The sequence below is a fragment of the Strix aluco genome, chromosome 3 (assembly GCF_031877795.1).
Source record: "Strix aluco isolate bStrAlu1 chromosome 3, bStrAlu1.hap1, whole genome shotgun sequence".
NCBI lineage: Eukaryota > Metazoa > Chordata > Aves > Strigiformes > Strigidae > Strix > Strix aluco.
Genome location: NC_133933.1, coordinates 48,763,678 through 48,790,401, shown reverse-complemented (window position 1 = coordinate 48,790,401; position 26,724 = coordinate 48,763,678). Strand labels below are relative to the sequence as shown.

At 41.6% G+C, this 26,724-nt stretch overlaps 1 protein-coding gene and 1 long non-coding RNA gene across 3 annotated transcripts in view; one reads left to right on the top strand and one right to left on the bottom strand.

The window, feature by feature from the left end:
- Positions 1-1,144: 1,144 nt before the first annotated feature.
- LOC141920896 (uncharacterized) lies at positions 1,145-5,140 on the bottom strand. 2 transcript variants are annotated; one of them, XR_012622490.1, is made up of 3 exons: positions 5,011-5,140; positions 4,145-4,322; positions 1,145-2,176 (listed from the first exon to the last, which is right to left on the bottom strand). It is a non-coding gene; the product is annotated as an uncharacterized LOC141920896 (long non-coding RNA). The 2 variants fall into 2 exon arrangements; XR_012622489.1 differs by having other exon boundaries at positions 5,002-5,137.
- Positions 4,334-26,724, top strand: part of KCNK1 (potassium two pore domain channel subfamily K member 1) — a 35,772-nt gene continuing 13,381 nt past the window's right edge. The window contains exon 1 of the mRNA XM_074818457.1: positions 4,334-5,266. Coding sequence (XP_074674558.1) covers positions 4,912-5,266 — 355 coding nt within the window. The 5' untranslated portion in view covers positions 4,334-4,911. The remainder of the gene's footprint in view (positions 5,267-26,724) is intronic.

Genomic DNA, 26,724 nt, shown 5'->3' with positions numbered 1-26,724 from the left:
AAGAAATGTATTATGTTGCAACATTCATTTAACAGATACAGCAAATTAGGAAGGATTCTACTTCTCAGTTTCATTAAAAAAAATATTCATGGGAACAGTTAAATGTGGCAGGAACCTTAATGCAGGTGAATTCAGAGAATCTCACACTTATGGCTATCTATGTATGCATAATTTAGGACAGATCAGTCAGACTTCAGACTTGGTAGAACCACTGAATTTATACTCATGCCAAATTTGATGAAAAATCCTGAAAGACAAATCAGTTCCCTATTGCTACTCAATATTCAGCTGACAGGGTGACCCAGCTTTGATACTATTTCATGTTCTCTGTATGTAACTGTTTACTGGCTCCCACACTGTCCTGGTTCATCCCACTCTTCCCCACCACCACCTCCTCTGTTCACTGTACTGTGAGCTCATGCTATAGGTATGCCAGAGCAGAACAGGTTTGTCAGGACAAGTATTGCCTAGTAACTGATCTTATTTACCCTGCTTCTCAGGACTTGAGGTTCTTCAGTGCAATTTATACTTTGTTTTTGAGAGGAACGACATTTTCTTCTAAGACTGATGTCAAAATGTTTGTGATTTTGATATAAGACTACTCCAAAAAAAAAATCCTTTCAGTCAACTTGAAACTTCCTGTGTATTTGAGTCACTTTCAGTTATTTCTTTTTGGTGATGAAAATATTTTATAGTCTTGATATTAGTAACAGTGCCAAATGTGGGTGTTTCCCCAGACTCATACTCCCCTTCTAGAGGGAGGTCTAGAGCTCAGTGATTAGAGCAGCAGAGCCCCAGCGTCAAATCTCCTCTTTGCTGTACGCCATTCAGCGTATGCCAGTCTCAGGACACTGGAGCACTCTTCTGAGCTATTGCTGCTTTTCACTGAAGCTACTATTTTTGTCTAATGTCATTTACACTCACTGGACAAAAGACAAGAGTACAGTGGTCCCCCTCTCTGGTCACTGGCTGTCACCAGGCTGTCATCTTCCTCGAGCCTGCCACCATCTCCTTGTCTTCCAGTGTTTGGAGCACTTCAGCATTTCATTGGAAATGTGTCAGTGTCGTGGTTTAAGCCCAGGACAGTCAGTAATAAAAGAATTTTTTTAGTTAACCAGAAAGCTCAGAGAAAAATAGGCTGCCATTAACACAAAACCTCTTTATTTCAATTTCATGTCTTCTACCAGAAAATGTGATTTCAGAATCAGTGATTCACACAGCTCTGCGAGGGCCTTACATTTCTAATGTATGAGAGGATTTTCTCAGCCTCTGAACTACACTAGAGAAGCTGCTAGTCCAGTGATGTGACAGGGGAGTTATCCTATCTCCCCAGGCCGCAGAGTCAGAGAGACTACTAACTTTAAGTATGGTTTCTAGCACCCCAGGACACAAACGTGGTTTCTGTTTGAGTTTTATGGGTGAATCAGACCATCTGTCTTCTCTTCTACCCTTGATAGACAGGCAGCTTGTACTTGCATTTTCTGTAGCTCAGAGGGGAGTTTGGTGTGATAGAGAGCACCAGTATCTACCAATGGTGGGTTTCTTCACTATGCTAGCAGCTGGATTTCTCCAGCAGTAAGTAGCCCAGCCATCCCTGAACATAGCTAGTGGCTGGGTGATGCGATGATGTGGTATGCTTTATTAACAGGATTCATGTTTTATTAAGAGGGATGATCACAGTAGAATGAAACTTCTGCTGGAAAAATACTGTTCTGTAACAGCCTGCTCCAGAATTTCAGTCACTCCTTGCTGAAGCATTTTGTGACTTTCTGTTATACAGTATATAACACTGAATTCAGTACACTGAATCCTTCACTAGCTTGATCTTTGATTAGCAAAACAATGTGAAAACAGACATAGCATACTCTGGAATAAAACTGGAATGACATAATTGCATTCACATATAATATTGATACTATATGTGGTAAATACTGGTAAATACACTTGAAGTCAGAAATCTGAACATTATGACACCTTTCTGCACATCTATCCCAATGAAGTCTGTAATTAAATTATCATCTATGTTAAGGGCTTTGAGTTAAAACATGAACATAAACAGTGGTGGCTAGAACCCAGACCGTCCACACATTTGCTTTGGAAGCAAGCACATGAACACTTCGGTGACAGAGCTGTGCTGCTCTGCCGTTGTCTCCCATGGGCCCACGCCTCCAAAAACCTGTGGGGGAAAAATCGAGTTGTAAGAGCAGTGCAGGTTCTGTTCAGCAGAGAGTCCTCCTTTTCTCTCTCGCCCAGCAAGCCTCCAAGTGTGAGAGACTTCTAAAAATGGAGAATGAGTGATTCATAAAAATGGAAAACTGAAGTAAGACAGTAAATAAAACTGTTCAGCTTACCCAGCCACAGTTTCCTATCACCACTGAAGAGAGGTGTGTTCTTAGGCAAATATTTTTTAACCTTTAAACAAATATTTGGCTTGAAGGTTGGGAAAATCCTGTTTCATAGCAAAGACACGTCCACTGCCTATCACAAATGCCACTGTACCTACCAGATATTGCCAGAAATTGGATTGTATTATGAAATCTATTGTATCTGGCAAACTGAGTACACTTGATCAAAATGGAGCCCAGTGTGTCACACATATTGTTGTAAATGGCTTTTCTATTACAGATGGAGGTACTCAGTCATTTGGAATTTGAGGGGACAAGTAATTGGATGGAGTTAGCTAAGCATACCAAATTGGCCAGTGAGGTTTCTTGACCTCTTTCTCTGTAACGATGCTTAAATGCACGTGGTCTTAGTTCAATGCAATAAAACATTTGTTTGGAATACTCCCTTCAAAAGCTTGTCTGCATTACATTCTTTCAGACAGTATCCATTATTAATTGTCATTGCTATTGATTTAGATCACCTTTTTCCTACACATCACTAGTTTACAGCAAAATATACATTTTAAAGAGATGCTGACACTGATGAAAGGTGCTGAAGTGGTGGTGTAGGGATGTGACATCTGTCTTTGTCTGTCCTTTTGTCAATGAACTTCTGGATATACACCACCGATTTTTTTCATTTGCTCATTTCAAGCCCCTCCCCTAAATTAATTGTGCTGCACCTCTGCTCAGTGCTACAATTTATACCATATGGAACCGTTTACCCTGTAAGAGTTCAGGAGTTCAGCGGTGGGTGAAAAGTTTATCTTCCTACCAAAACACCCAAGTGCCTATGGTGCCCCCTCCCTGATTGTATCATTGAATGCGCATGCAAATAGTGCACACGCACGCACATGACAGACACACATCAGTAGGCCAGAACATGTGTGCACTCCTGGCACGGCATCGAGAATCTGCTTGCCCGGCCTGTCTCAGGTACCTACCACATCCCCCACGTGTGCTATTCGACCAAGCATTCAAGCAGCTGCTTTTTGCATGCATGAACACATTTACATTCTGATCATGAAACAAGGGGGAGAGTGGTTAAGCCCCTGGAACAACTCAGCTGTAGCAGGCAGTGGGGAATGGGCCAGGAACTGGATGAGCCGTTCTGCCAGGCCAGATTCATCCCACAGCCTAGTGTAGCTGTTATATAAAAGGAAACGTTGACACATTGTTTTCAGTTTCTAGCACGAAAAATTGTTTTGTGCTTTTCATTTTTGTATTCTTTTCCCATTTTACTCCTTACAGCTTAGAGGGGCATCTCACGGCTTAAGATACATTGCTGGGTTTGATATAACCTGTCCGAACTCACTGGGTCAGCCCCAGTAAGTTTCTAATTTACAAACTACTACTTTGTGACTGTACAAGTTGCCACCAGCGGAGATGTGAAAGGGAAGCGGCAGAGCCCTGCAGGATGCGACCAGGGAATCTCCTGGCTCTCCTTTACCAGAAGCTGCCTTTAGTCACCTTAAGGGACACTTTGGGAAGCTACAATTTTCACTGCTCCTTTTCACGTGGTGGGGAACTTCTTTGCGGGTTAACCATATGATTGCTGTCCAGAGTTTGAGATGGAGGAAGAAAGAGGCGTTTGAAGTGAAACTTGAGGAGATCACTGGTTCGACTGGCCAGTGCATTTGTATTTGTCATGGACGCTGCTCTGAGCGCTAGCCGGGTACTTCATACTATTAAAAAGTAAGTGTCTCAGGAGCCCAAGAAGCAAAGACTCACTCAGCTTGGAGGGAGTTGCTGGAGGTTACCTGCTTCAAACCGCACCCCCAAACAGGACCCATTTTGAAGTTTCGTCCCCGTGGATCTGAGGCAGGCCATTAATGCCCACCATCGGGGTTCCTCCTTGAACGTTTCACATCCCCCAGCCGAAATTCAGCCTCCTGCTTCACACTGCTGCGCCTCTGGCGTTACCTTCTTCCGCTTTGCCTTTTGAAATGTAAAAAAAAAAAACCCAAAAAAACCCAACCCAACAAACCTAAACCAGAGGAAGGAATTGCTGGTTTGGGGGCTTCTCACTGTAGGGGCGGGGGGAGCCGCGAGGCAAGGAAACCTCCAGACACTTTGGTGGGAGAAAGGGGACGGAACCCCGGCGAGGCGCCGGCCGCACGCCACCCCGCCCCGCCGCGGGGGGGTAGGGGGGGGCTCTCGGTCGCCCTAACGGGTCCGCGGCTGGGGCCCCTCGCGCTCTCACGCGTTACCCGGCGACGAGGAAGGGAAAGCGCGAAGGCGCCGTTTTAACGGGCGGCAGCGGCGTGAGGCGGCGGGGCCGGGGCGGGTCGGGCCGGGCCGGGCGGCAGCAGCAGCAGCAGGCCGTCCCTCCGCCGCGGTACCTGCGCGGCGCCGCCCCGTGAGCGCCACATCAGCGCAGCTCCGCGCCTTCGGAGCCCGCGGCCGCAGAGAGGGCAGGCGGCGGCCGCCGCACCGGCCGCGCTCCCCCACGCACCCCCCCCACCCACCCCCCGCTATCAACCCCCAGCTCCCCCTCGGCGGCCCGGCCCGGCCCCGGCTGGGGAAGATGCTGCAGTCGCTAGCGGGCAGTTCCTGCGTGCGGCTGGTGGAGCAGCACCGCTCCGCTTGGTGCTTCGCCCTGTTGGTGCTGGGTTACCTGCTGTACCTGGTGTTCGGCGCCGTGGTCTTCTCCTCGGTGGAGCTGCCCTACGAGGACCTGCTGCGCCAGGAGCTGGGCAAGCTGAAGCAGCGCTTCCTGGAGGAGCACGCCTGCCTCTCGGAGCAGCAGCTGGAGCAGTTCCTGATGCGGGTGCTGGAGGCCAGCAACTACGGCGTCTCGGTGCTCAGCAACGCCTCGGGCAACTGGAACTGGGACTTCACCTCCTCCCTCTTCTTCGCCAGCACCGTCCTCTCCACCACGGGTAAGGGAAGGGAGGTCGACCCGGCGCCGGAGGCCTTCCGGGGAGGCCCGGACCCCCTCAGGGCCGAGGGGCTGCTGTGGGGCCGCCTTCCCCCGCGGCGTGGGGGCAGCCGGGCCTGTGGGTGGGGGGCCGGGGCCTGCCGCCCCCCCTCACGCCCAGGGCCGCGGGGCTGGTGCGGGGCCGGCGACCGCCGGCCCCGCACCAGCCCCGCGGCCCTGGGCGTGAGGGGGGGCGGCGGCAGTTGGGCCCCGGAGCGCTCGTTACTTCCCAAACTCTCTTGTGTGAGGGGAATACTTGATGTAAAATGCATCAGCCGTGCTTGGAAACCCACCCAGTTCAGCATTAAGAGCCAGATTGCCAGCCCCCCCCCCCCCCCCCCCCGCCTTGATAACTTTGCTGCTCTTGAAAATCCGGCGAGGTGCCCACCTCTCTCTCCGAACTTTTAAACGCCTTTAAGGGTGTCTCCCTAAGCTCTTGGTCTCCTTTGCATTTCTTTCAGCCGTGTTTGGGGGGGGCAACTGCTAACCTGGGTATAATAATGAAGTTAAATTTCAGTTTCCCACTTTACCGTCGATTTTGGTCGAATATTTGCGTGTAAAAGACTAAAAGGTAGTGCTTACTTGCTTCCAAATTGCAATTTTCATAGATATTTTGAAAAGCTCGAGGAAACAGTCCTTTGGCCATAGTTTCTGTAAGCACTGATTTTTATAGCAGTCACGTTTCTCATAAGATTGTAGTAGACAGCCTTCTCCTAAAGGATGAGTACAGGCATTGTGCTGGGACGCTGGGCTGTGGTGATTTGAATGTGGCTCACTGAAATAAGTAACACGGGCTTCTCGAAAAAGAATCACCCTAAAATTAGTCCAACCAGAGGCCTTTGAGTCTTGGCAGTACATTGATACTACTATAAAAGATGCAGTGCTTTTGTTCTTTTTTTTTTTTTTTTTTTTTCTTGCCCCCAAGTAAGCATTCTTTCTATTATGGGCAATATAATCTGCTGATATCAATAATGACATTTAATAATTTACTTGATCTTATTTTGGTGCTTCCTGACCAGTTTCAAACAGCTAATGGTTGTCCTAAAAATAGTTGTCATTGAGTATACAGATCAGGTTGTCTGCTTGTTGTAAGGAGGTTGTTTTTTTAAAAAAAGTAAAATAGGGTTATGGGTTTCCCTGTAACACACCCCACACCCCCCCCCAGTCTTAATAACTAGAGTTAAGAAGAGTGAAAGTGACATCCTTGTGGCAGTTAAATGTTTTCAATGAATAAGTTTCTAAGCATTAATGAATGTGTAGTAATACTACTGGTGAGAAGAGCATGGAATTGCGATAATACTTCAGCATGTAAATCTTTTTTTTCTTTCATTAAAACCATAAAGCGCTTTAAACTTAAGGTGCTGAATTGACCTTATGATGCCTGTTTCCATTCCTAATCAGTCACATTGTCTGGTACTATAGAATGTAAATTACTTTGTCCAAGAGCTATTTTTGTATCCAGATTATATTTTCTGTAAGATAATAACCTACATTTTCAAAAAAAGGATATTAAAAAAAGCTCCTGCTTTTCTATTTGTTCTCATACAGTGTAGAGTATGTAGCTTCTCTTTTTTTTTTTTTTTAATCAGACAAAAATCTAATCCACAATCCTTGCAGTTTCTTATTTTTAAATCTGGCAATATTGATTTTGGAGATGAATCAATCAAAAAATATTCACCATCAGGACAGCGGGATGGGACTGGGTTGGTAACACTTCAGTACTGCCTGCTAAGACACAACTACAGGATTCGGTGGTACAGTTCAGGCAGAGATATCTCTTTTCCACTGCACATCTGCTTAAGGGCAAGGCATAACCTGACTCTGCATGGGTAGCAGATTTGATCATAGAGGCCCTACAAGGAAAACACAAGGTACCATTGTCCAAATTGAAAACCTTTTAGAAAACTCCACTTAAATGGCGTATGCTTAGGAAACACAGAGATCCGAAATGCATGCGTTATCATTATTTCTGTGAATTTCAGAAACTGAAGTTCATCTAGTCATTGATGTAAAAGACCAGGCATGAAACGGTTGGTACTTCCTTCTATGTCCCATAGTCCTTTGCCTCAGGCCCCTTTTGACAAAATCCCTGTTTCTTGTTTTATGCAGTGGCCTTTAGCTTCACTTGTTTTGTATTTAATATAAATGAGAACTTGTACAAGTAGACAAGTATAAATCCAGACAAATATAGTACGTCCAACACTTGCTCAAATTCTTCCCAGAGTGCACAGATTTCTGGTGAGGTTCATTTTTTTTCCCCCCAATTTACTCTGCACCTGCGCAAGAAATCTTTGAAGTCTTTTGAAATGGTCATTAAAATGAAAGACAAGCAAGAAGCAGAACCTGCCTGGTCATCTCAAAAACAGGTGTTCAGAAGTGTTTGAACATTCAAAAAATGCTATATTATTATTGTACACCTGAAATTGTACACCTGAAACGTGCTCTCTTTACTGAGTACAGTAAGCGCAAGAACCGTGGTACTGATGGCACCAACTGAAGGTTGCTTCTGTGTGTGACTGAAATTACAGGGAACACTGGGATATGCCTTATGTACAGCTGACTGAATTTGTCATTCATCATGTAAATAAATGCACACCTACCCCTTGTACAGAGGACGAGGCTTATTTCATAGCCTTTTAGTTTTCTATATAAAGCATGGAGGGAAAGTGTTTAATTTTAGCATCCCCAACGCCACTTCTTGTTCCCTCCCATTCTTATTATACTCTTTGGCTTCTTACTCACTAGACAAAATCCTTGAAGAAAATGATAAAGCCAGTTAAGAATCTGGAAAAATTCTTAAATGGAGGGAGTTTGCATAATAAACACAGTAAGGCAAATTGTTACTTGAAAGCAATTTATATTGCTGCACATGGACTGTCACAGGACTGTCACAAGCTGCCTGAAGGACGGGCAAACAAAGGGCAGTGAAATGGACTGGGGGTGAGGCTTCAGCAGATTATAGAAGTGACTGGCAGCAGGTTTCTCCTCTAACAACTTTATTCCTCTTTATGCAACTTAAGCAGTCATGCAGAATGCCATATGAGCAGTGTGCAAGAGGAAGCAATTTGGTCATTAATCATTGACAACGTAAACACTAAGAATATACAATTGTGTGCATTTAAATAGCATCTGTCTCGGAAACTCTCTGTAATTATGGCCTTATGCACATCTACGGTCATTGCTTGTCTCAGTGCTAGATGTCATGAATGATCTTGCTGAAGCAGTTGTTTCGGGTTGACTTTGTTGTGGGGCCATCTGTACGAATATGTTCTATTTCTAAAAATAAAAATGAAGTAATTTTTTATGCTCGCTCTCTCAGGTAGCGTGTTTTCACTGTTCTTGGCATGCTGTTAGTCTCTAAGACCTTATCCCATATTGGTGCAATATGGGAATACTGCACTACACGAAGCAGAGTGGAATAAAACAAGAAATTGATATTGATTGTGTTGCAAGATATGAAGAGTAAAGTGGCTTCTGTTGAAGAAAAATAGACGGGGAAGGAAAGGGGATGCCAACTTAGGAATTTAGAGCCTGTTTTTTTTTATATTTGTTTTTGGAAAGGGTCGTCTCAGTGTAAGGATACCCCACAACATTTTATGCAAAAGGACCATAAGTCTTATTGTGACTGTCCAGCTTTGAGTAATTTTGCCTCCATCACAAATGTGACTGTAGATTTCATTTAACATTTGGATACCAGAGGGATGTTGAGAAAGAGCTTCTTTGGATCCTTCTCTGTTGTGATAGTTGGCAAGGCACACATTAAAAGGAAGCTAGGATAGCCTTGTCCTGATCTAGGGATTTGCAGAGGAAGGGTGTGGAGAAGTTGCATCTTCTATGATGGCAATGCATGTTTTTCATTTTTTGGTTAAGATCAGGCTGGACTCTCATGCGAGCCACAGGAGTCAAGACGGTAAGAGAAGGGAGGAGAGGGCTATTAGTACTCAACCGCTGTATTCTGAAGCCCCTAATGTGGTTGTCTGCAAGGTGGTTACTGTGTATCAGCGTCTTCTCCGGTATTTAGCCCGTACCCGTTTCAATGTGGGTGCTGAGGATGGGTGTATTATGCTGCGTTGCAAGGAGTGACACCCAAGATCCATGATGTGCTGAATTCAGATTTCTGCTTGCTGTATTCTGAAGAGAGTAAGGAGCATCTATGCAGTAGTTGTAGCTAAATGCTGACAGTGACTGAAACTGTTGAAACTGCTTGGTTGAGGGACTCGTAAAGAAACAATATGGCTTTCAGGGAAAGTTTTGCATTCAAGTTAAATAGCTTATATGAGTCTTACTGGCAAGCAGTATGAGGTGTTCATGCATATATCATTTGATTCATAAGAGCATTTTCTGTTAGGTCTGATTGTCATAAGCATTGCTACTGGTGACTTGCAAGAGAAACTAAACTATGCCTTTATTTATGAAAAGTAACAGGCTGGGAGATTATGCTGGAGTCAGCGGATGTACTGCAAAAGAAGGTGCAGTCCCTATGAAGAGATGAGGGAGAAACCTGTCAGTCTCCATCACTTTCTCCATATTCTTCTGTCAATAATTGGTCTTTCTCACTTTTCTTCCCCTCAGGGGAACAGACCCCACATCCAGTGGGTGATTAGTGTGCAATACAGGTCTTAACAAATCCAGGGAAGATTAGGGAATGCCATGAAAGCATCATGATGTCTTAGGCTGTTGAAGTAGAGCCCTGAGGTGGAAGAGGCTGCTTGGTTCTTTCATACCTTATGGAAGAATGAGTATTTAACTTAATTGGAAAGAGGATAGCTTCCAGAGGCTTTAAGGAAAACAGAATTTTTTGTCCCATACTTGAATTTAATGTAAAATGCATATTTTATTTTGCTGGCATCAGAATATGTGGCTTGTGTCCCTGAGGATGCCTGTATTAGCTCACTAATATACACCAAATAAATACATTTCATAATTCATACCAAATGTATGTCTGGAGATTTGTCAAGATTCTTTGTTGCCTGTTGTATGAAAATGTACAAACTTGGTGATGGTTTGAACTCAGATCTATCTCACTAGTAGTCCCCTCTTGACTCCAGCAGAAAACTGAAGCTTCGTTGTACTCCTGCTCTGACTGTAACACTCACAGATCATTTAAGCACCTGTGATAAAATTACAGCTGTACACGAGGGTGGGGGTGCCAAACTTTGGGAAGGAACTTTGTTTCTCTTTTAAGAGTTGTTTGTTACTTAGCAACGACATCTACAGGAAAAGGTAATTTGCCGAGGATGGTCTGGGAGACAAAGCGAGATTGTGCAGCGCTCTGCAACAGAGTGGTTTTTATACTGGAGTGCTTCTAAGAAAACCAAAGCAAATGAAGAAGTAGGTTGAGAAAGATGCCAGAGGAGAAGGATTACATTCAATAAGCCAACTGTTTGGGCACTGACTTAGGATGTGAGAAACCACATTCTTTTCCCTCCTTTTTCTGGAAGGACTTGAACCCGAGCTGCAGCAGAGTGGTTGAATGCTACAGGGTGTTCTGGGACAGGGTAGTCATAGCTGCTGTCACCTAGGCTGTCTCCTTCTAGATAGATCAGTAGCCTGTCCTGGAAACAGGCATCCCACCTTTTGGATTAAGTAGTATAACACAAAGTGATAGAGTCATTCTGTCTGCCTGTGTGTCTGCTTTCCTCTCAGGGAAAATTCCTGTATTTTATACAGCATAGAGCAGCTCCAGAATTGCTGCTGTCATGTTCTAGTCTGGCCCCAGGGTTAAGATGCTGTCTCCTGGGATCTGGGAGGTTTCAGTTGAGTTCTGCTTAATGCCATTCTCGGGACAAGGATCCGAACTAAGGCTTTCTAGCTGTCTTTAAGAAGAGCCCAAAAGACTACCATCTAGGAGAGCTGTAAGAGGAAGTAAGATTAATATGTATAGACTAATACTGAGAAAGACTGGATGCTTCTGGTCTCCCAGCCTTACAACACAAAAACATGGGAGCATTCAAGAAAACTTTAAAAAAATAATCATCAAAATCAAAAAATAATCAAATAATCAAAGAAAAGAAGGGATTTAACAAGTTTAAAAAAACAACCAAGCAAACCCACAAAAAACCCCACAAACCAAAAATATCTTGTATGAAGAGCTCAAAAATACCTGTATTTGTCAAAATTAATGATAATAAACTTTTTCAAAAGGATATTAGTCTCTGTGCTTCAGGATGCAAGCCACTCTTTAGTTACCAGAGTTGACAGTTACAGACAACAGACCGGTCACATTCTCTCTCGTGAGTCCAGGACAAAGGGACACACAAGAGATGTTTTCTCTACTGAAGTAGGCAGTAGTGGAGAGGAAATCCGGGTCTGTCCTGTCTTGTGTTCCAGGCAGGGTAGCAGTTCCTGGTTCCTCATGTGAGTACAGCAGTCAGCTGTGCCAAACTCCTGCTTGTGTTTGCTGAAAGAAAGGGTGGCAAGAGTAGCTCTAATCTGATGATGTTTATGCTTTGCAGGCCAATGAGTAGTAAAAACCATCTCCTGGCAGAAATTGGAGAAGCCATGGATTAGCATGACCGTATTATTGTTTGGAGCACTGCTGGCTGCTGATGGATGGAGTGTCTCTTACAAGCTCTGTCCTCGCTTCTGCATCCTGCTGCTCTACCTGCCTTGCTAAATTCCCAGTGATAAGGAGACAGCCCAGCAGCTCTCCACAGGTGAAGGACTGCAGCTGCTGTCCCTGTAGTCCTATGTCAGGTCTAGGGTCATTCTTCCTATGCTGAAATAAAAAAAACAAAACAAAAATCCCCCCACAAAACCAGTCCTTGAACTTGGTATAATACCCAGAGTGTAGCTGGGGTCAGCACTGAGTTAATGGTGTTCTGCCCTTGGCTTATTGACTCATTTTTTTAAACGTTAACTTTGCAATTTCTCTGTTTTTTTCCTGATTTAGCTAGGTTAAAATTATTTGCTGTTTGTCATAGGATTACATGGCCTCCTGTTACATTATTATTATTTATAATTATTACTCTGGCTTTATTTTGCTCTGTGGTATTTACATCTTTATTGAAAGGAAGAGAGTAATCTCTCAAGAAATTGCTTTTCATTAAAAAGTTTCTATTTGTAATCCTTTTGCAAAGCTGGAATTTTTATTACCATTCTACTGACATCTCCAAATCAAATCCTCAGCTAAAAGTTGTGTACACTTCCAGAGCAGAACTTCTAAAACTTAACAATCAAATCCTGCAGTTCCTGACCATTGCAGACTAGGATTTTCACTTTATGTGGATGCAATTTAAAATAAGTCTTCTTTCAAATCTGTAGTTTCTCCTGTTTTCATTTATTTGTTGGCTGTTTTTTGTTCTTTCTTTGTTTCACTTTGGCCTGCTGCATCATCAGTTTAATAATCTATGGGGTTTTTGGATAGAAGAACCTCATGATCTATGGAGAAATGTCTACTTTAGCCACTGCTGCAGCATAATTATAAAGTAGACCATGAGCTGCTAAGCCATATGAAGACCAGGATGTTTCTTGGCATGTGCAGAAGTGGAATTTTAGCAATTTGAGAAAAATTAGGATACCTATGAGAGTTTTGATGCCTTCAGGATTAAAGAATAGCAATAAAAAGTGTCTCTGGAATTAGCTACCTAAATTCCTACTGTCTCTCTGGATCTGAGCTCAGCTGCTTGAAGTTTATGATATTTGTACAAAATTCAACTGAACTCCTAGAGTAGTTACTGCTGGTGACCCAGAAGACCCTGGGAAAAATGTGTCAGTTTGCTTTTTCACTTAAGAACCTAGCTGAAACCTTAAACAGATTGCGTTTCTTAGGAGGACAAAACAGCGATGTGGTCCTGGTTAAGACCAGGACTGAAAGGAATGAGTGGAGCAAAGCTTTTCAAGTGGCTGTGCTTCAGAAAAGTATCTGAGTGGCTTTTGCAAGAACATATGGATTTTCTGTCCTGTGGAAAGAAAAAAAACCCCCACATTCATCTCTGAAAACAGAATATGAAAACTTCCTTGCAGGGAAAGCACATATGAATCAAAGTGGTACACCAGCTGTCACCAGACCCCAAACGTTTACTAACTGATGCTTCCTCGGTATTACCATAGTCTGTACTCTAAATGGATTCTGTGCCAGTGGCTTCTGTGCCAGAAGCATCCTTGAGGAACTGGGGGATGCAGATGCGGAAGCAAGGAGGTCACTTAGGCAGTATTCCCTGGCAGCAGCTGGGGGAGGAGGTTGGGCTGGGAAACAGGTTTTGCCAGTGGAACAAGCCAACCTAGTAGTCTTCTGAGTACCGCTCTGCTTGCGTGTGAGAAAGTGAGGCTGTGCCCTCTGACAAAGTTGCGTACTATTTACCAGTAGAAACTTTAATAGCAGTTTTCCATCTTTCTCCTGAAAATCATGAATCCAGACTGTTGTTAGGCTAACAGGGAGTAGAGGCTTTCTGCATCTTTTTACTGTCCACTGCTACAAAGCAAAAACTTTTGGAGTAATCAGAACTGCTATACAGAGTGTTTTTAAGCATAATTTAATACTGTTGCAAATGCAGTTTTTGAGAGAACTGGTACCATGAGAATAGAGTTTTGTCATCTCTTTGCTCCTCATGCATTTCGTGTTCCACATACTGAATGTATTTTCTGAAGATGGTAAAAATAATTCCAGAAGCTAAATTGAAAAGGTTAAAATGTACCTCTGAATTTCATGCTACATGTGCTATGTGAGTACCTGCTTCTGTGACTTTCAATTATTTAAAGACTGTTTAAATCGAATCGGCTAAATAACCTTAAATTCTTTAACAGTAGCTACTTCACTAATGGTTTCTAAGAGTAGAAATATGAGTTGGTTTAAGGGGGGGAGGGGGACCAACCAGAGCTAGATATTGAAATGATAGAGATAAGACATACATTGTACTGTTCTTTACATATTTTTTTATAAGCAGAAGCTTAATTCTAATGATAGATGAATCTAGCTTCAGAATTCTGGTTTTTGCAATAGAAAATTCATTTCAGTCAGCACTTAGGTTTTGAGACTTAGTTTCTTTGTTGTACTGGCTGTATGATATTGTTAGTTGTATGCTGAAATGACCATAAAAGGAATCCTTTTCCCAACTTTACTGGAAATATTTTATTTAGAGGTTAAATATTCTTCATGCAGTGTTTACAGTAAAGGCACTGCATTTAGCTGATATGACTGTATATCATTAAAATAGTGAATAAGTTACACATTTGCTTCTGTATGTTTCTTGCAATGTTGGTAAAAGTTGTGTACCAGTTTTTTCATGCAGTGAGACTAAAAGTATGAACACATGGTCTGCTGGGGAAAAAAAAATAGTCTGCCCTACAGAAAATTACACAACTGCAAAGCCTTCTGGGAATTCTGTCACAAGTGCACATCTGCTTTTGCATCTTCTTTTCTGTAGTAATGTGCCTAAAGGTGACGCATGAGTATCCTGAAGCTAAGCTAAACACAGAATTGCAGGGAAAAGGTCTCCTGCATCAAGGCAAAAGGAGGCAGCCAGCTCAACAAGAATTGTAAAATTTACTATTGTATCAGAAAGTTCTTCTCCCTTTTTGTTACACACACAAGGGCTAAATACATACTAAAACTATAATTATTTTAAAATGTGAGACGATTTCTCAGCATTAAGAGGCAAAAGTGTTCTTTCAGAAGACCTCAAATGATGGCAGCACTGGCTAGAATGGGGCTTACACGTTTTTATTTTAAAGCCTGTACTGAATTGTCTCTTATGTGACACTTGGTCTTTTACTTTCTTTGTTATTTTAAACCTATATGACACACTGTGAACACATATTTTGCTCAGTCGAGCTTTTAAAATGTGATTGGCAGGCTTAGACATTGCAACATGCAGTATTCGTGCCAAAGTCCAGAGGCAAGCTGCAATAGGTATCCTCCTTTGTTTGCAATGTAGTTTGAAAAGGGGTTCATTACTTCAGAGTCAACAAATGCAAAGGCAAGGCAAAGATTCTTATTTCACCTCCTCCCCAATAGGCAGGGTCGTACTATACATGGATTTAAAGAAAGCTGTTGTGAAAAAAAGCCTTGTGTTCAGAGATCTGCTAAAAAATGAAGTAGCTTGAATGTTTAACTCTTGGGGACTTCATTGTACAATCCTATACATCTCACTTCATAAAAGGGGAAGAAGACCCCTAAAAATTGCTTGTTGTATTAAAGATTAATGTGACAAGGCCGTGAAATCTCTACTCCGTATATATTATTTAAGTAGCTATTTACCCAACTGCGTGTTGTACAAGAACAGCATAGACCTTTCCCTTTGAAGCCTACAGCCTAAAGGAAATGGGAAAACCCTAAACCAAACCAGAGAACTTCCTTCTCTTGTAGAGTTGTGGAAGCTCTAGGCTGTACGACTTACTCATGGGCAATTACATTTTAAACATGTCACAGCATGTCTTGTTACTTATTTTCATTACTATATTTTTATTTAGTATTGGAATGCTGACTCAGTAGTATAGCAAAAATGACTAAGGCTCAAAGATGTATCATTGTGTTACTGTTTGAAAGACTGTAAACCGTAAGAGTGATGCACAGAAATGAATGCAAAATGCTGGAAATCATTTGAATGATTAATAGTTAGCAATGAAGCCCTCTTATGTGAGGGTATGAGATTGTTTAATTTACCTATGTGCATCTGCACATCTGTTGAGAAATCCAGACCTCCAACCTGGCTTCTGGTCCACTGCTGCAACTCCAGTTGGGCAAGCAAAGAACCGTGAACACTACATGATGTTTCTTTGCATGAATCAACAATTCATGTTGATAAGAAGAGAGTAAATCTAAGGGCAAAATCCTGCCTTAATTCATTATTGGAGTTGTTATGCATTTACATTCTGCCTATCTATAGTGCAAAGATAAATCTTTATCTTTTAGTCATATCTTTTAGTACAGCTATTTGTATTAAGTGAAGCCAGCTTAATGTTCAGTCTGGGAGTAATTGCCACCTGACAGAATTTTGTATGCTGCTTCGAGGAAGATGTCATTTACACTAGAAATTATTATTAGCCATGAATCTCAACCAAAGCAGAAGATAGAAACTCTCTCAACATCTTCAACAGAAGTTGGAGTGCCAGATTTTAGCCTTGCATTTATACCATGTCCTTAGATGCCATGAGGGAGATGGTGATAATCTTTCACATTTCTGAACCATTTTTTATCAGCAGAAGCTGAAGCATGCTCATACCAGGAACTGCTTTACTGATTAGAACACTTTTATTATGTTCTGCATCTTGTGCGATTAGAGTGATATTTCTGTATGCACTTTGCAAAACGGATGAACTAAGACAAAGAGGAAAAACACTGGTGAAATATTATGTAAGAGCCATTAGTATAGTTGAGAATAGGAGCCTGTGAATTTTGTCCTGCAGTTCTCTGCTCCCACTGCTAGGCTGCATTCCCATACAGTAAGCTGATTTCCCATCCTGTGGATGTACTCCAGCATGCTTTCATTTTCTTGTATTGGATATTCTTTTTTCCTTTCCTTCAGTAATAGTTTTTCGGCTCAGTAATATTAGAGGAAATTGCAGGTACTTGAATAGGGACTCACAGAAGGCATATCAAAGTGTGCAATGCACATTTCTGTATCTTTCCTTCAGTGGAGACTGCAGAAATAATTGCCACTCCCTTCTAGGAAATCCTTCAGTTGTGTACTGTGTGTAGAAAACAAACTAAGCATCAGTTAGTACAGCCCACATAAGCAAATGTGTGAGTAGCCTTTGTGGGAAGAAGGCAGTGTTTGTTCTGCTTTAGCATGCTGATTGCCTCTCCTAATACCTAGTAAAATGTTTGCTCAGGGTGATGTAAAACAGAATAGACTGAGCCTACCTAACAGTGCTGCCAGCGGAAGGAAGATGTCTTGGACTCCTGATTCCCACCCTATGGTCCAACCTTATTCCCTGTGCTAGGACTGTTGCCTACTGGACCACAACAGTAAGCCAAGTCAGTTTATCAGACTGGAAGAAATGTATTCACTTGATGCTGGATTAGTTTGCTCTGAGCAATTGCAGTCAGGTAAACTACAGCCAATGCAAGAGAGGGTAGACCCACATTGAGAAAAGGATCTTCTTTCTCAGCAGTAACTCTAGGATTAAATTAGACATTTCACGTAAGAATTTGGTGAAAGCATGGAAAGAATCAGAAATGCACAGCCAAATTAACAACAGATGTAAGAAAGGAACTGGCAACCTAAGAACATGTTCCCTGTAATGATAATGCATTTGACAATTGCTGGCTGCCCCTTGTAAAGGAGCATTATTTCAAGCAGGATTAAAATGACAGCTAGCAAAGCTGAAAGAATTTATCAGGAGTCCTCTTGTTAATACAGATGCCACCACTACAGTATTTCTCTCTGGTACACCTCAGGTACACACATCTGAAGGGGAACTTTATTTTTTCCCACTGGGTAACTAGTGTTATGTGATAAATTGCATTATCCTTGAAACTAGTAAGGAAGTAATGCAGTCATACTGTTGTGTTTAGTTACTGTAACTGGTTTACAAAATCTGATCATTGACAGTTACAAGAAACTGGATGCATTCATAGGACCAGACACTTGCAAATACTTTTCTCCCTTGAAAAGATGTGTTAACTGTCAATTTATGCATTGCTGCCCAGGCTCTTCAATGATAGGCCTTTATTTTGGAATTATCAACCAGTTTACATTCCCTCTCCCTCTATACAGATCTCTGAGATGCCACCTGCAACAACCCACTTTCCTCAGAGAGTCACAGGTTGCATCGATCCATCCTTTTTCATGTTGGCCACTGGCAGGAGGGTGCTGAACATGAGAAACCTTAGTATGATTCAGTCTTGTGTGCTACCTTCACGTAATGGAGTTTAAGGAAATGGGACTCAGACTTATTGGTCAGTGTTGACGGTTTTTGACTTGACATGGTGGGTCCAGAATTGTGATGGGGCAGTGGAGCATTTTTGTTGAACTGTCCTACTGATTTAATGTTGCCTGCTTTCATTATATGCAGGGCTATCTTATTATGTCCCTGAGAGGCTAGAATGATGTATTTGCACTAGGAAAATCATCCTATAGTCGTAAGAATTTCTGGAAACATCAAATATCCACCAAGACACATTTCTCTAACAAACTGAAGAGAGGTTCACCATTTTAAAATAAATTGCCATTAATCTAAACAGACAATATAGTGTTTGAAAACAACACAGCATTTAAGTTGCTCTGTTTGTGTCTTCACATTGCTGACTAAATGTCTTGTATCTGTAGTTTGCCTTTCTAAATGCTACATCACTATTTCTAAATAACTTCTTCTAGATAAGCAAACCCAAACGTTTCATCATCTTATGAACATAAATAGTATGTGCAACTTTCCCTTTATTGGTAAGACACACAGTTGTGATTGTCCTGGGTATCCTGATTCCAGTGTAACTAGTCAGATTTATGGTTCCCACAATTAGTGTTTGCTGTGCAGGATGTCATAAACATGTGAATGATTCAATAGGACTAGTGTATCTGTAAAACTTGCTTATGGTACACTAAGCTAGTTCTCACAACAGTTGAAGTATTTCCGCATTGGGCCTTGCAAATTAATCTTCTGTTTTGAGCATGAAACTGAGTATATTCAGCTAGGCCACATTCAGATGGCAGAGTACCATCAAGCATCATATTTAGGACTGTGATTTAGAGTTTAGACCTAACCATCTCGTCTGAAAAAGCATCTCATTTTGACCCTTCTGTAAATATTGTCTCTTAATTTCTCTTTATTATTTTTAAGTTAGAAATGAATATTCCAGATGAAATATGTCACATATAAAAGTGGAGACTGATGCGCTTGAGTTCTGTGTGGTTTTGTTAGTTCCTTTAGTGATTCTTGCTCTTTGTGTTAAATTGATGTGCTTCTATTTTGCTTTATGTGCTGTTGAATTCTTCATGTTTCCAAGAACTAGCTATTAAAACAGAAGACAGAAATAGGATTTATTTGTGTGCAAATGCATTATGATGTCTGATTGATTTATGTATGTGTCCTGATTTCGGCTGGGATAGAGTTAATTTTCCTCTTGGTAGTTGGTATAGGATGAGAATGATGTTGATAACGCACTGATGTTTTAGTTGTTGCTGGGCAGTGCTTACACTGTCAAGGACTCTTCTGCTTTTCACACCACCCTGCCAATGAGTAGACTGGGGGTGCACAAGAAGTTGGGAGGGGATGCAGCCAGGACAGCTGACCCCAACTGACCAAAGAGATATTCCATACCATATGATGTTGTGTTCAGCGTATAAAGCTGGGGGAGGAAGAAGGAAGGGGGACACGTTTGGAGTGATGGCATTTGTCTTTCCAAGTAACTCTTACACATGATGGAGCCTTGCTTCCCTGGAGGTGGCTGAACACCTGCCTGCTGATGGGAAGTGGTAAATGAGTTCCTTGTTTCGCTTTGCTTGTGTGCGTGGTTTTTGCTTTACCTATTAAAATGTCTTTGTCTCAACCCACGAGTCTTCTCACTTTTACTCTTCTGATTCCCTCTCCCCCATCCCACTGGGGGGGGATGGGGGGGTGGAGAGTGAGCAAGCAGCTGTGTGGTGCTTAGTTGCCGGCTGGGGTTAAACCACGACAATACGAAATATTGATGTATCTTACAAAGATAGGTAAGGACTATGTGTCTTTCTCTGCCAGACAAGGGAGATGATGCTAGTAATTTCCCTGAGTTCCACATATTAAATCGATAACAAGATTAGAAGTATAAATTCCTATTCCCCTGCTGTATCTAGTAGATAACACTTTCTTCCATGTGAGGTTGCATTTTAATGCAAAGATGCTGCTTACAGATCTGATTTTAACTCCACAGCATGAAATGGCCTAATTTTTTAATGTTGTGTGATAATTCCTTACTGCCCACAATACCAGTTTCATTCACTGTTTTCATGCTCTGTTCTTTCTGATGGTGCAATAAAGCAATTTTTGTTTCAGAAGTGGAGGTGGGAAGCATACTAATTTGCAGCTGGTTGTTTCTTTTTATTCCCAGATGGTAGGAAGAACAAATCTGGCTCATTTCAGTGCAAGAAATGATAACTTAGCAAGACTAGATAGGTATTCTTCACTAATTGGATATGTGATTAAAGCACTGCAGTAAGTGCCACTGAAACACATTCAAAGCTTTTGACACATCCCAAGGTGCATTTGGGATGGTAACAGGTGCAAATTATCAATTTTTAGAAACCTCTCCCAGTAAATTGCACCAGGCTTCAAGTAGAGTACCATACTGCACAGGTGCTGGGCTCAGCGACAGCAGCTGGCACATCCCTGTGGTACACCATGCACAAACAAGGTCGTTCAAGTGGTGGAAGGCTGAAGTAATTGATAGAACTTTAAAACCTGTTACAGGAAAATTAGAGGGGGTGGGGAAAGAGAAAGTTGTAGCATGAAATGAAACCATGGTTCCAGACCTTTTCTGGAAAGAAAAAGCTCCATCTTCCACCAGTCCCTTCAGAAAGTGTGTTTCCTCTCAGCTTTGCTGCCAGGTAAATGTGTCTTAGGTGCTAAAATGAGTTTTTCCATAGGTGCAGACTGCCATATCTAAAGACAAAATCTGGAAGCATTACTATTGTGTAAAGCACATCACCTTTATGGAACAGTCAAGGTGAAAGTCTCATCATGCTTTTTAGCAAATTAACATGAGAAATTAGAAGATCACTGTCATGGACAAGCTACTGGCTAAATCTAGTCAATAATGTTTTCTCTTTCATGGTTTCTCTGCCAGAACATTGTCCATATTAAGATTTTTTTCCTACTTTGAATATTTGAGGATGTGGATTCCAGGAAGAACTGCAGAAAGGCTTGTACCACTTCCAATACCTTGAAGTTGGTGTTGAAGTTCTTAAGGCTTTTAATGAAGGCTTTTAATGTTTCTTTAATTGCATGTTAATCTTGGTGATCAGTGGCTTTAAAAAGTCCATTACTGTGGGAGTGCTGCTGCACACATTGCTGAACATAACAGTGCAAAAAACCCTTGACAAAAGACCAGCACAAAACCTCGTCTTGTTTTCTAACATTTCTGAGGACTACAAGTAAAGCTTTCGTAATAAAGCTCATTGCTATTTCTCTTTTATCAAATTTAAGTTTCTGAGACTTACAGACTTTGTTCTATCAGAAAACATTCATAATGAAGTAGTTTGTTGGTGGGGCCCCTACTTTGATACAGATTTTTGACCATCTGTTGCCTAGCGGGCAAGTAAACCAATAAAAGAATAATTGGAATTTTCCTGACTGAATTCTCAGAGGAGCCCTCAGGAAGTCTCACCTTGCTTTTGACCTGTTGGTTGGGTTTTATTCAGCAGACTTTTGTCATTTTCTTTTTTTTTTCCTGCACTGAAAAATTAATCTGAGATAACAGGGAAAATAACTGTTCAAACAAGATACAGGTTTCTTTACTTATGCTAAATCTTTGCTAGAGGCAGATCTAAAAAGTGATGTTTGTGTTTTGGATTGGTATTTCTAGAAATATGCGGTTATTGAGAGGTCTGTGGAGGGAAAAATATCCCAACACCAGACAGATCCTGGTTTGATTGCAGTTTAACCCTTATAGAGTGTTAAATCCAGGATAACACTAAGAGGAACCAATTTCTAGTATAAAGACTTCAGGTTTAAAAAAAAAAAAAAGTGCTGTTAACTTTAAAAAAACAACAGCAACAAAAAACCAAACCTAAACAGCCAACCCAGAAATGCATGCCTATCTCTTGACTATCGTCTGTGATAGAAGTCTGAATGCTTTGCCACGGAGGTTTAACAGACCTCTGTCTGCTGAAGGCACTCGCATATTTAGGCTTTGCTCCTGCCTTGAGCACTGGGTGAAGCATACAGAGGGCGTGAAGTCTTTAATGACATGTCACTTCAAAAAAACATGACCAAAGTTGTCAGGGCTCTGTGGGAGCACAGGTCCAGCCCACACAAACCTCATGTCGGGCTGAAGGTTTAGCATGTCACAACAAAAAGGAGTTTCTCAATGGACAGTTTGATAGGAGCCGTGTAGCTTACAGCTAGGGTTTGAAAAGTCTGCTCTCGCAGGGTAAGTGGGAAAGCTTTGCCAGCTGAGTGCCTGGAGAACCCACGCTCTTCCTGCAGAGAGCGTGCCCTTTTTAAAGGCATGTTCAGTAGCCCTGGAATGGAGTATGTGCCTGGCCTGGAGTCCTGCCACCCTTGTCTTGCATGTGGTAGATCCTTTCTTGGTGACGAGCAACGTGTGCTTTTGTGTAGACTGTGCTGGAAGGGTCTAACAGTTCCCTTGGGTTGATAATGTCTGCTTTACTCATACATAATTATCCAGGCAGGATTAGCAAGATCCAGTGTTGGGTGGTAGCATGAAAGAACATTATCATTTTCCACTTAAAGTTATTAACTTTTGAGCTGTATTTCTCTCTGATACTTCTGTTGAGAAGAGACAGTATTGCACCAAACACTTGCTAATAATCATCTCAGATGTAGGAGAGACATACTAATTTTGGTACGTACTTTTTTGTTTCCATTTGGTTCCTGTGCAGTGAATTCCATCTACTGTTGTGCTGCTCTAGTACACCTCCTTCTTCTCTGCAGTATCAGTACTGAGCACTTCCTTATAACCCTCTACCCCTCCCCATATGGATCTTAACTGCTGGTGTGGGTATGACTTCATCATTAGCATCACTGCTATATGGTTGCAATGTTTTTCACTTCATTAACTAGTAACTATGGGTAAATACTAGCTAAAACAGCAGCCACTGTAAACCGTCAAATCGTTACTGCTTGCTAGCCATTCAGTACGCCCATCAGACTGCAGTCTGTGCATGGGGCATGCGCTGCCTTGCACGGTGGTGTGAGCGACAATGGATGAACTTTCTGATGAAAGGAACCATGGAATGTCTGGGTCCGAATTAGAAAATACTAGTTTTTGTTTGGTTTGGCCCAGCATTATATGCAGTTTTGCTTCACCTCATGGAGCATCCTTGTATGTTCACGAATGACCTGTGGTTCAGGTCGCCTCACAGACTGTTAGTACTGTTGCCGTTCCTCTTGCTGAGTCATGATGGCCATTCAGAAACTATAAGTGAAAGCCTTTCCTACAAAAAATCTGGAGCCTGTTGGAGAAGTGGAAACACTTCATGTACGCGGAACAGTACTTTTAAGGCACTCTGGCATGGCACTGCTGAGCATGAGTGCAGGAGCTGATGCTAGAGAAGTGCTGTTAACTTCAGTTTCAAGCTGAAGGCAGCTGAAGTCTGCTAGATTCTTGGCCCTGCGTAGTGTGTTGGTTCAGATCAGGAGTGCACTGCTGAAACTAATCTCCAGATTACTCCCACTTCCCTGTTTTGGTTCACACTTTTGGAGCAGTTTTGAAGTGTGCAGACTGGACTTCTCAATTGAACAACCTGAAACAGGCACTCCTGGAGAGTAGTGAAGCACACCTCAGCTGTTATTTGGCACCCAGTCTTTGTACACAGAGTAGAGCAAATCTGAAGTAAACCCCGACTTCCCTAAATATAATGACAAATTTAGGTCCATGCTACCAAGTATTCCACTCTACGATACACATTTACTGTGTTGTAATACTAATGTAAACAAGGTGACTATGCAAATTTTTTTGGTTTTTATTTTTTTGTTGCTATACTTTACATTCCAGTAGTCAAAATAATTGGTTCTGGGCAGGAATTGGCAGATACTTGATCCTTTAAGTAATTTGATCAAATGGTGCTTTTTTTTCATTACATTCAGATGAGATTTTTAGAATAAGATCTCGGCTCCTGTTGCAATCAAACTATTTTCATGTTTTAAAGGACCAGTTTTGCTGACAAGCCCGACAACACAAAAACATTTTCTTCATCATGACAACTTGTAATTTCTCCTACTACTCTGTGGGACATGAAGAATATAAAAAATTATCACATTTTAAAAATGGAAAATTACCATCTATAAATATATACTTTTCAGGGGTTCCCCTGCACTGACTGCAGCTTTTCTCTTGCTAATTGAAATGACAACAGGGTATGTGTACTGCTTTATGTTTTGTCACTCAAATTTGATTGAAAAATGTTTTTATGCATTTTAATATTAGTGTTTGTGGATCATGAGAGCAGCTAACTCACCGGTGGAGCAAAGCAAAGCTATTTTTCATCAGTCTTCAAGAACATGTTTTTTTCCCTAGTTTGAAAAGGCATGTCTATATTTTAATCTGTACATGAACATGTACAAAATATTTATAATAATTCATATGAAAGTATGTCAGAATTTGAAGAAAGAATTAAAAGGTTATTTGTGCTTTATTGTCATTTATCCTGAATATTTAAGGTGACAACAGTTCCTGCTGCCATGTAATTGGTACAGAAAAAAATTGGAATTGGAAAGACATGCCCAGGCCACAACATCACTATTCCCATCTCCTATATCTCATGTTTATATATAAAGGTGCACAGCAACCTTAATACAATACAGGGTACAGAAATTTCTTCTTGAACAGACAATTCTGCAGCATCAGCAGCTGGGTTGGACTAAAGGCAACAACCATCTTAATACGTTTCCGAGCTGGAAAGAAAAAGAATATTCCTTGGAGATCATAGAAATGGGTTCATGGTAAACATGAATAATGTAAGGATTTCTGTGCTGTAATTTTTGAATTATAAAATGTTTTTTGGAACTTGGGAGTTTCCAGGACTGCTAAGCTGCAGGAGGGGACAGCATGTATCGCTCTGGAAAATTCTAAGTGGACTTATAATAGCAAAAATTTGGGAGTTCTTGTTATAAACAAATGGTACTATAATTTTCCTATAATTGAGAAAATAAATAGATATACAATGTATGGTTTCATTCTGGTCCCAATTGTTTAACTCATCTGAAAATACCTAATGCACTTTCAGTTTCCTTTGCATAATTAATAGCCGAAGGAGAGCCAGCAACATGCCCCAGCAGCAAAGAGGGCTAATGGTATCCTGGGCTGCATGAGGAGTGTTGCCAGCAGGTTGAGGGAGGTGATCCTTCCCCTCTGCTCAGCACTGTGAGGCCACACCTGGAGTGCTGGGTCCAGATCTGGGCTCCCCAGTACAAAAAATATATGGAGCTGCTGGAGAGAGTCCAGTGAGAGGCCACTAAGATGATGAAGGGACTGGAGCATCTCTCCTGTGGGGGGTGGGAGAGACTGGGACCGTTGAGCCTGGAGAAGAGAACGCTCGGTGGAAGCTCATCAATGAATATAAATACCTGAAAGGGTGGGTTAAGTAGTGATGATGCAAATGGCAATATGGGTGCTGTTGTGTCGCACAGTGTGCAGTAGCATCTCAGTCTTTTCTACCTTTCCATTTGTGTTCGCTTGCTGTTTTATATTTTATACTGAAGTTGTATGGTTTGAGTGCAAGAAAATATTTTTATTCTGTTTTGGTAGCACAATAAGTATACAATAACTGAAAAGGATATAAACAGTAGTGATATTTATTGTGGGATATATGAAATACTTCTATGAAATATAAGAGTTTTAGTTTAGTTTTAAATATTTGTTTATGTATTAAGTTCTAAATGCTTATTACATTTATGTAAAAATATTATATGCACAAATTATTTTTTAAATACCAACTTTTTAATATATTTTTATATGGGTAATTATTTATTTCTGCAGAAGTGATTTTCCACTAGAAGTGCCACCCTGTGCATAGGTCCAGGTCAGTAAAAGCGTTTGCTTTCTCTTCATGTGGGACTCCCAAAGAAGGCACGGAGTTGGGACTGGGCTTATTGCAGGAAAAAGCATAACTTTTTAGAGGTCTAAGAACATACTCAGTAGGAAATTGGAATCAGACTTCTGGTCTCAGCATGAGAGGTTGGGTTTGTTTATTTATTTTTGATTAACAGTTGCTGTGTTTTCTGAATGTGGATGTGCTGTTACATGTCAATCTGTAGCTGTATCCACTGCCACACTGGTTATTTAGGCTGATGCAGATCATGTTATTCAGAACAAGAATTGAACATCAGTGTTTTGCCAGCACTGGTACAAATCCTTGGGCAGCTTAAAGAATACCAACTCTAAGACCATAAAGTGAACTATTTATCTCAATGTATTCACAGAAATAGTGTGGAAATATCTCTTGCCCTCATACAAACATTCTCCCCAGTTTCATTCATCAGCGTCCCCTTTTCCCAGCATCTGTGGATGCAGTTTCTAGCTTAGTTTCTTTGTGCAGGTGAAATATTGCTTCCTGTGCAGGACTGGATGTGGCAGACTTCATATGCTTTACAAGATATAAATGTTCTGATGTACAGCTGTTCTGGTAGAAATTGGTTTTTAAACTGGCTTTGAACATAGAAGGCAATATATACATGCCATGGGCTTGTTTCTTGGGTTCAGATGCTGCTGACAGCCATCCAAATTACTCATACAACCTTACTACTAAACTGACTATGTTCAAAGCCAAAGTCCTTTGACACTAGAAATTGGCAAAACAAAACTATTCTGAGAAGTGATTAGGT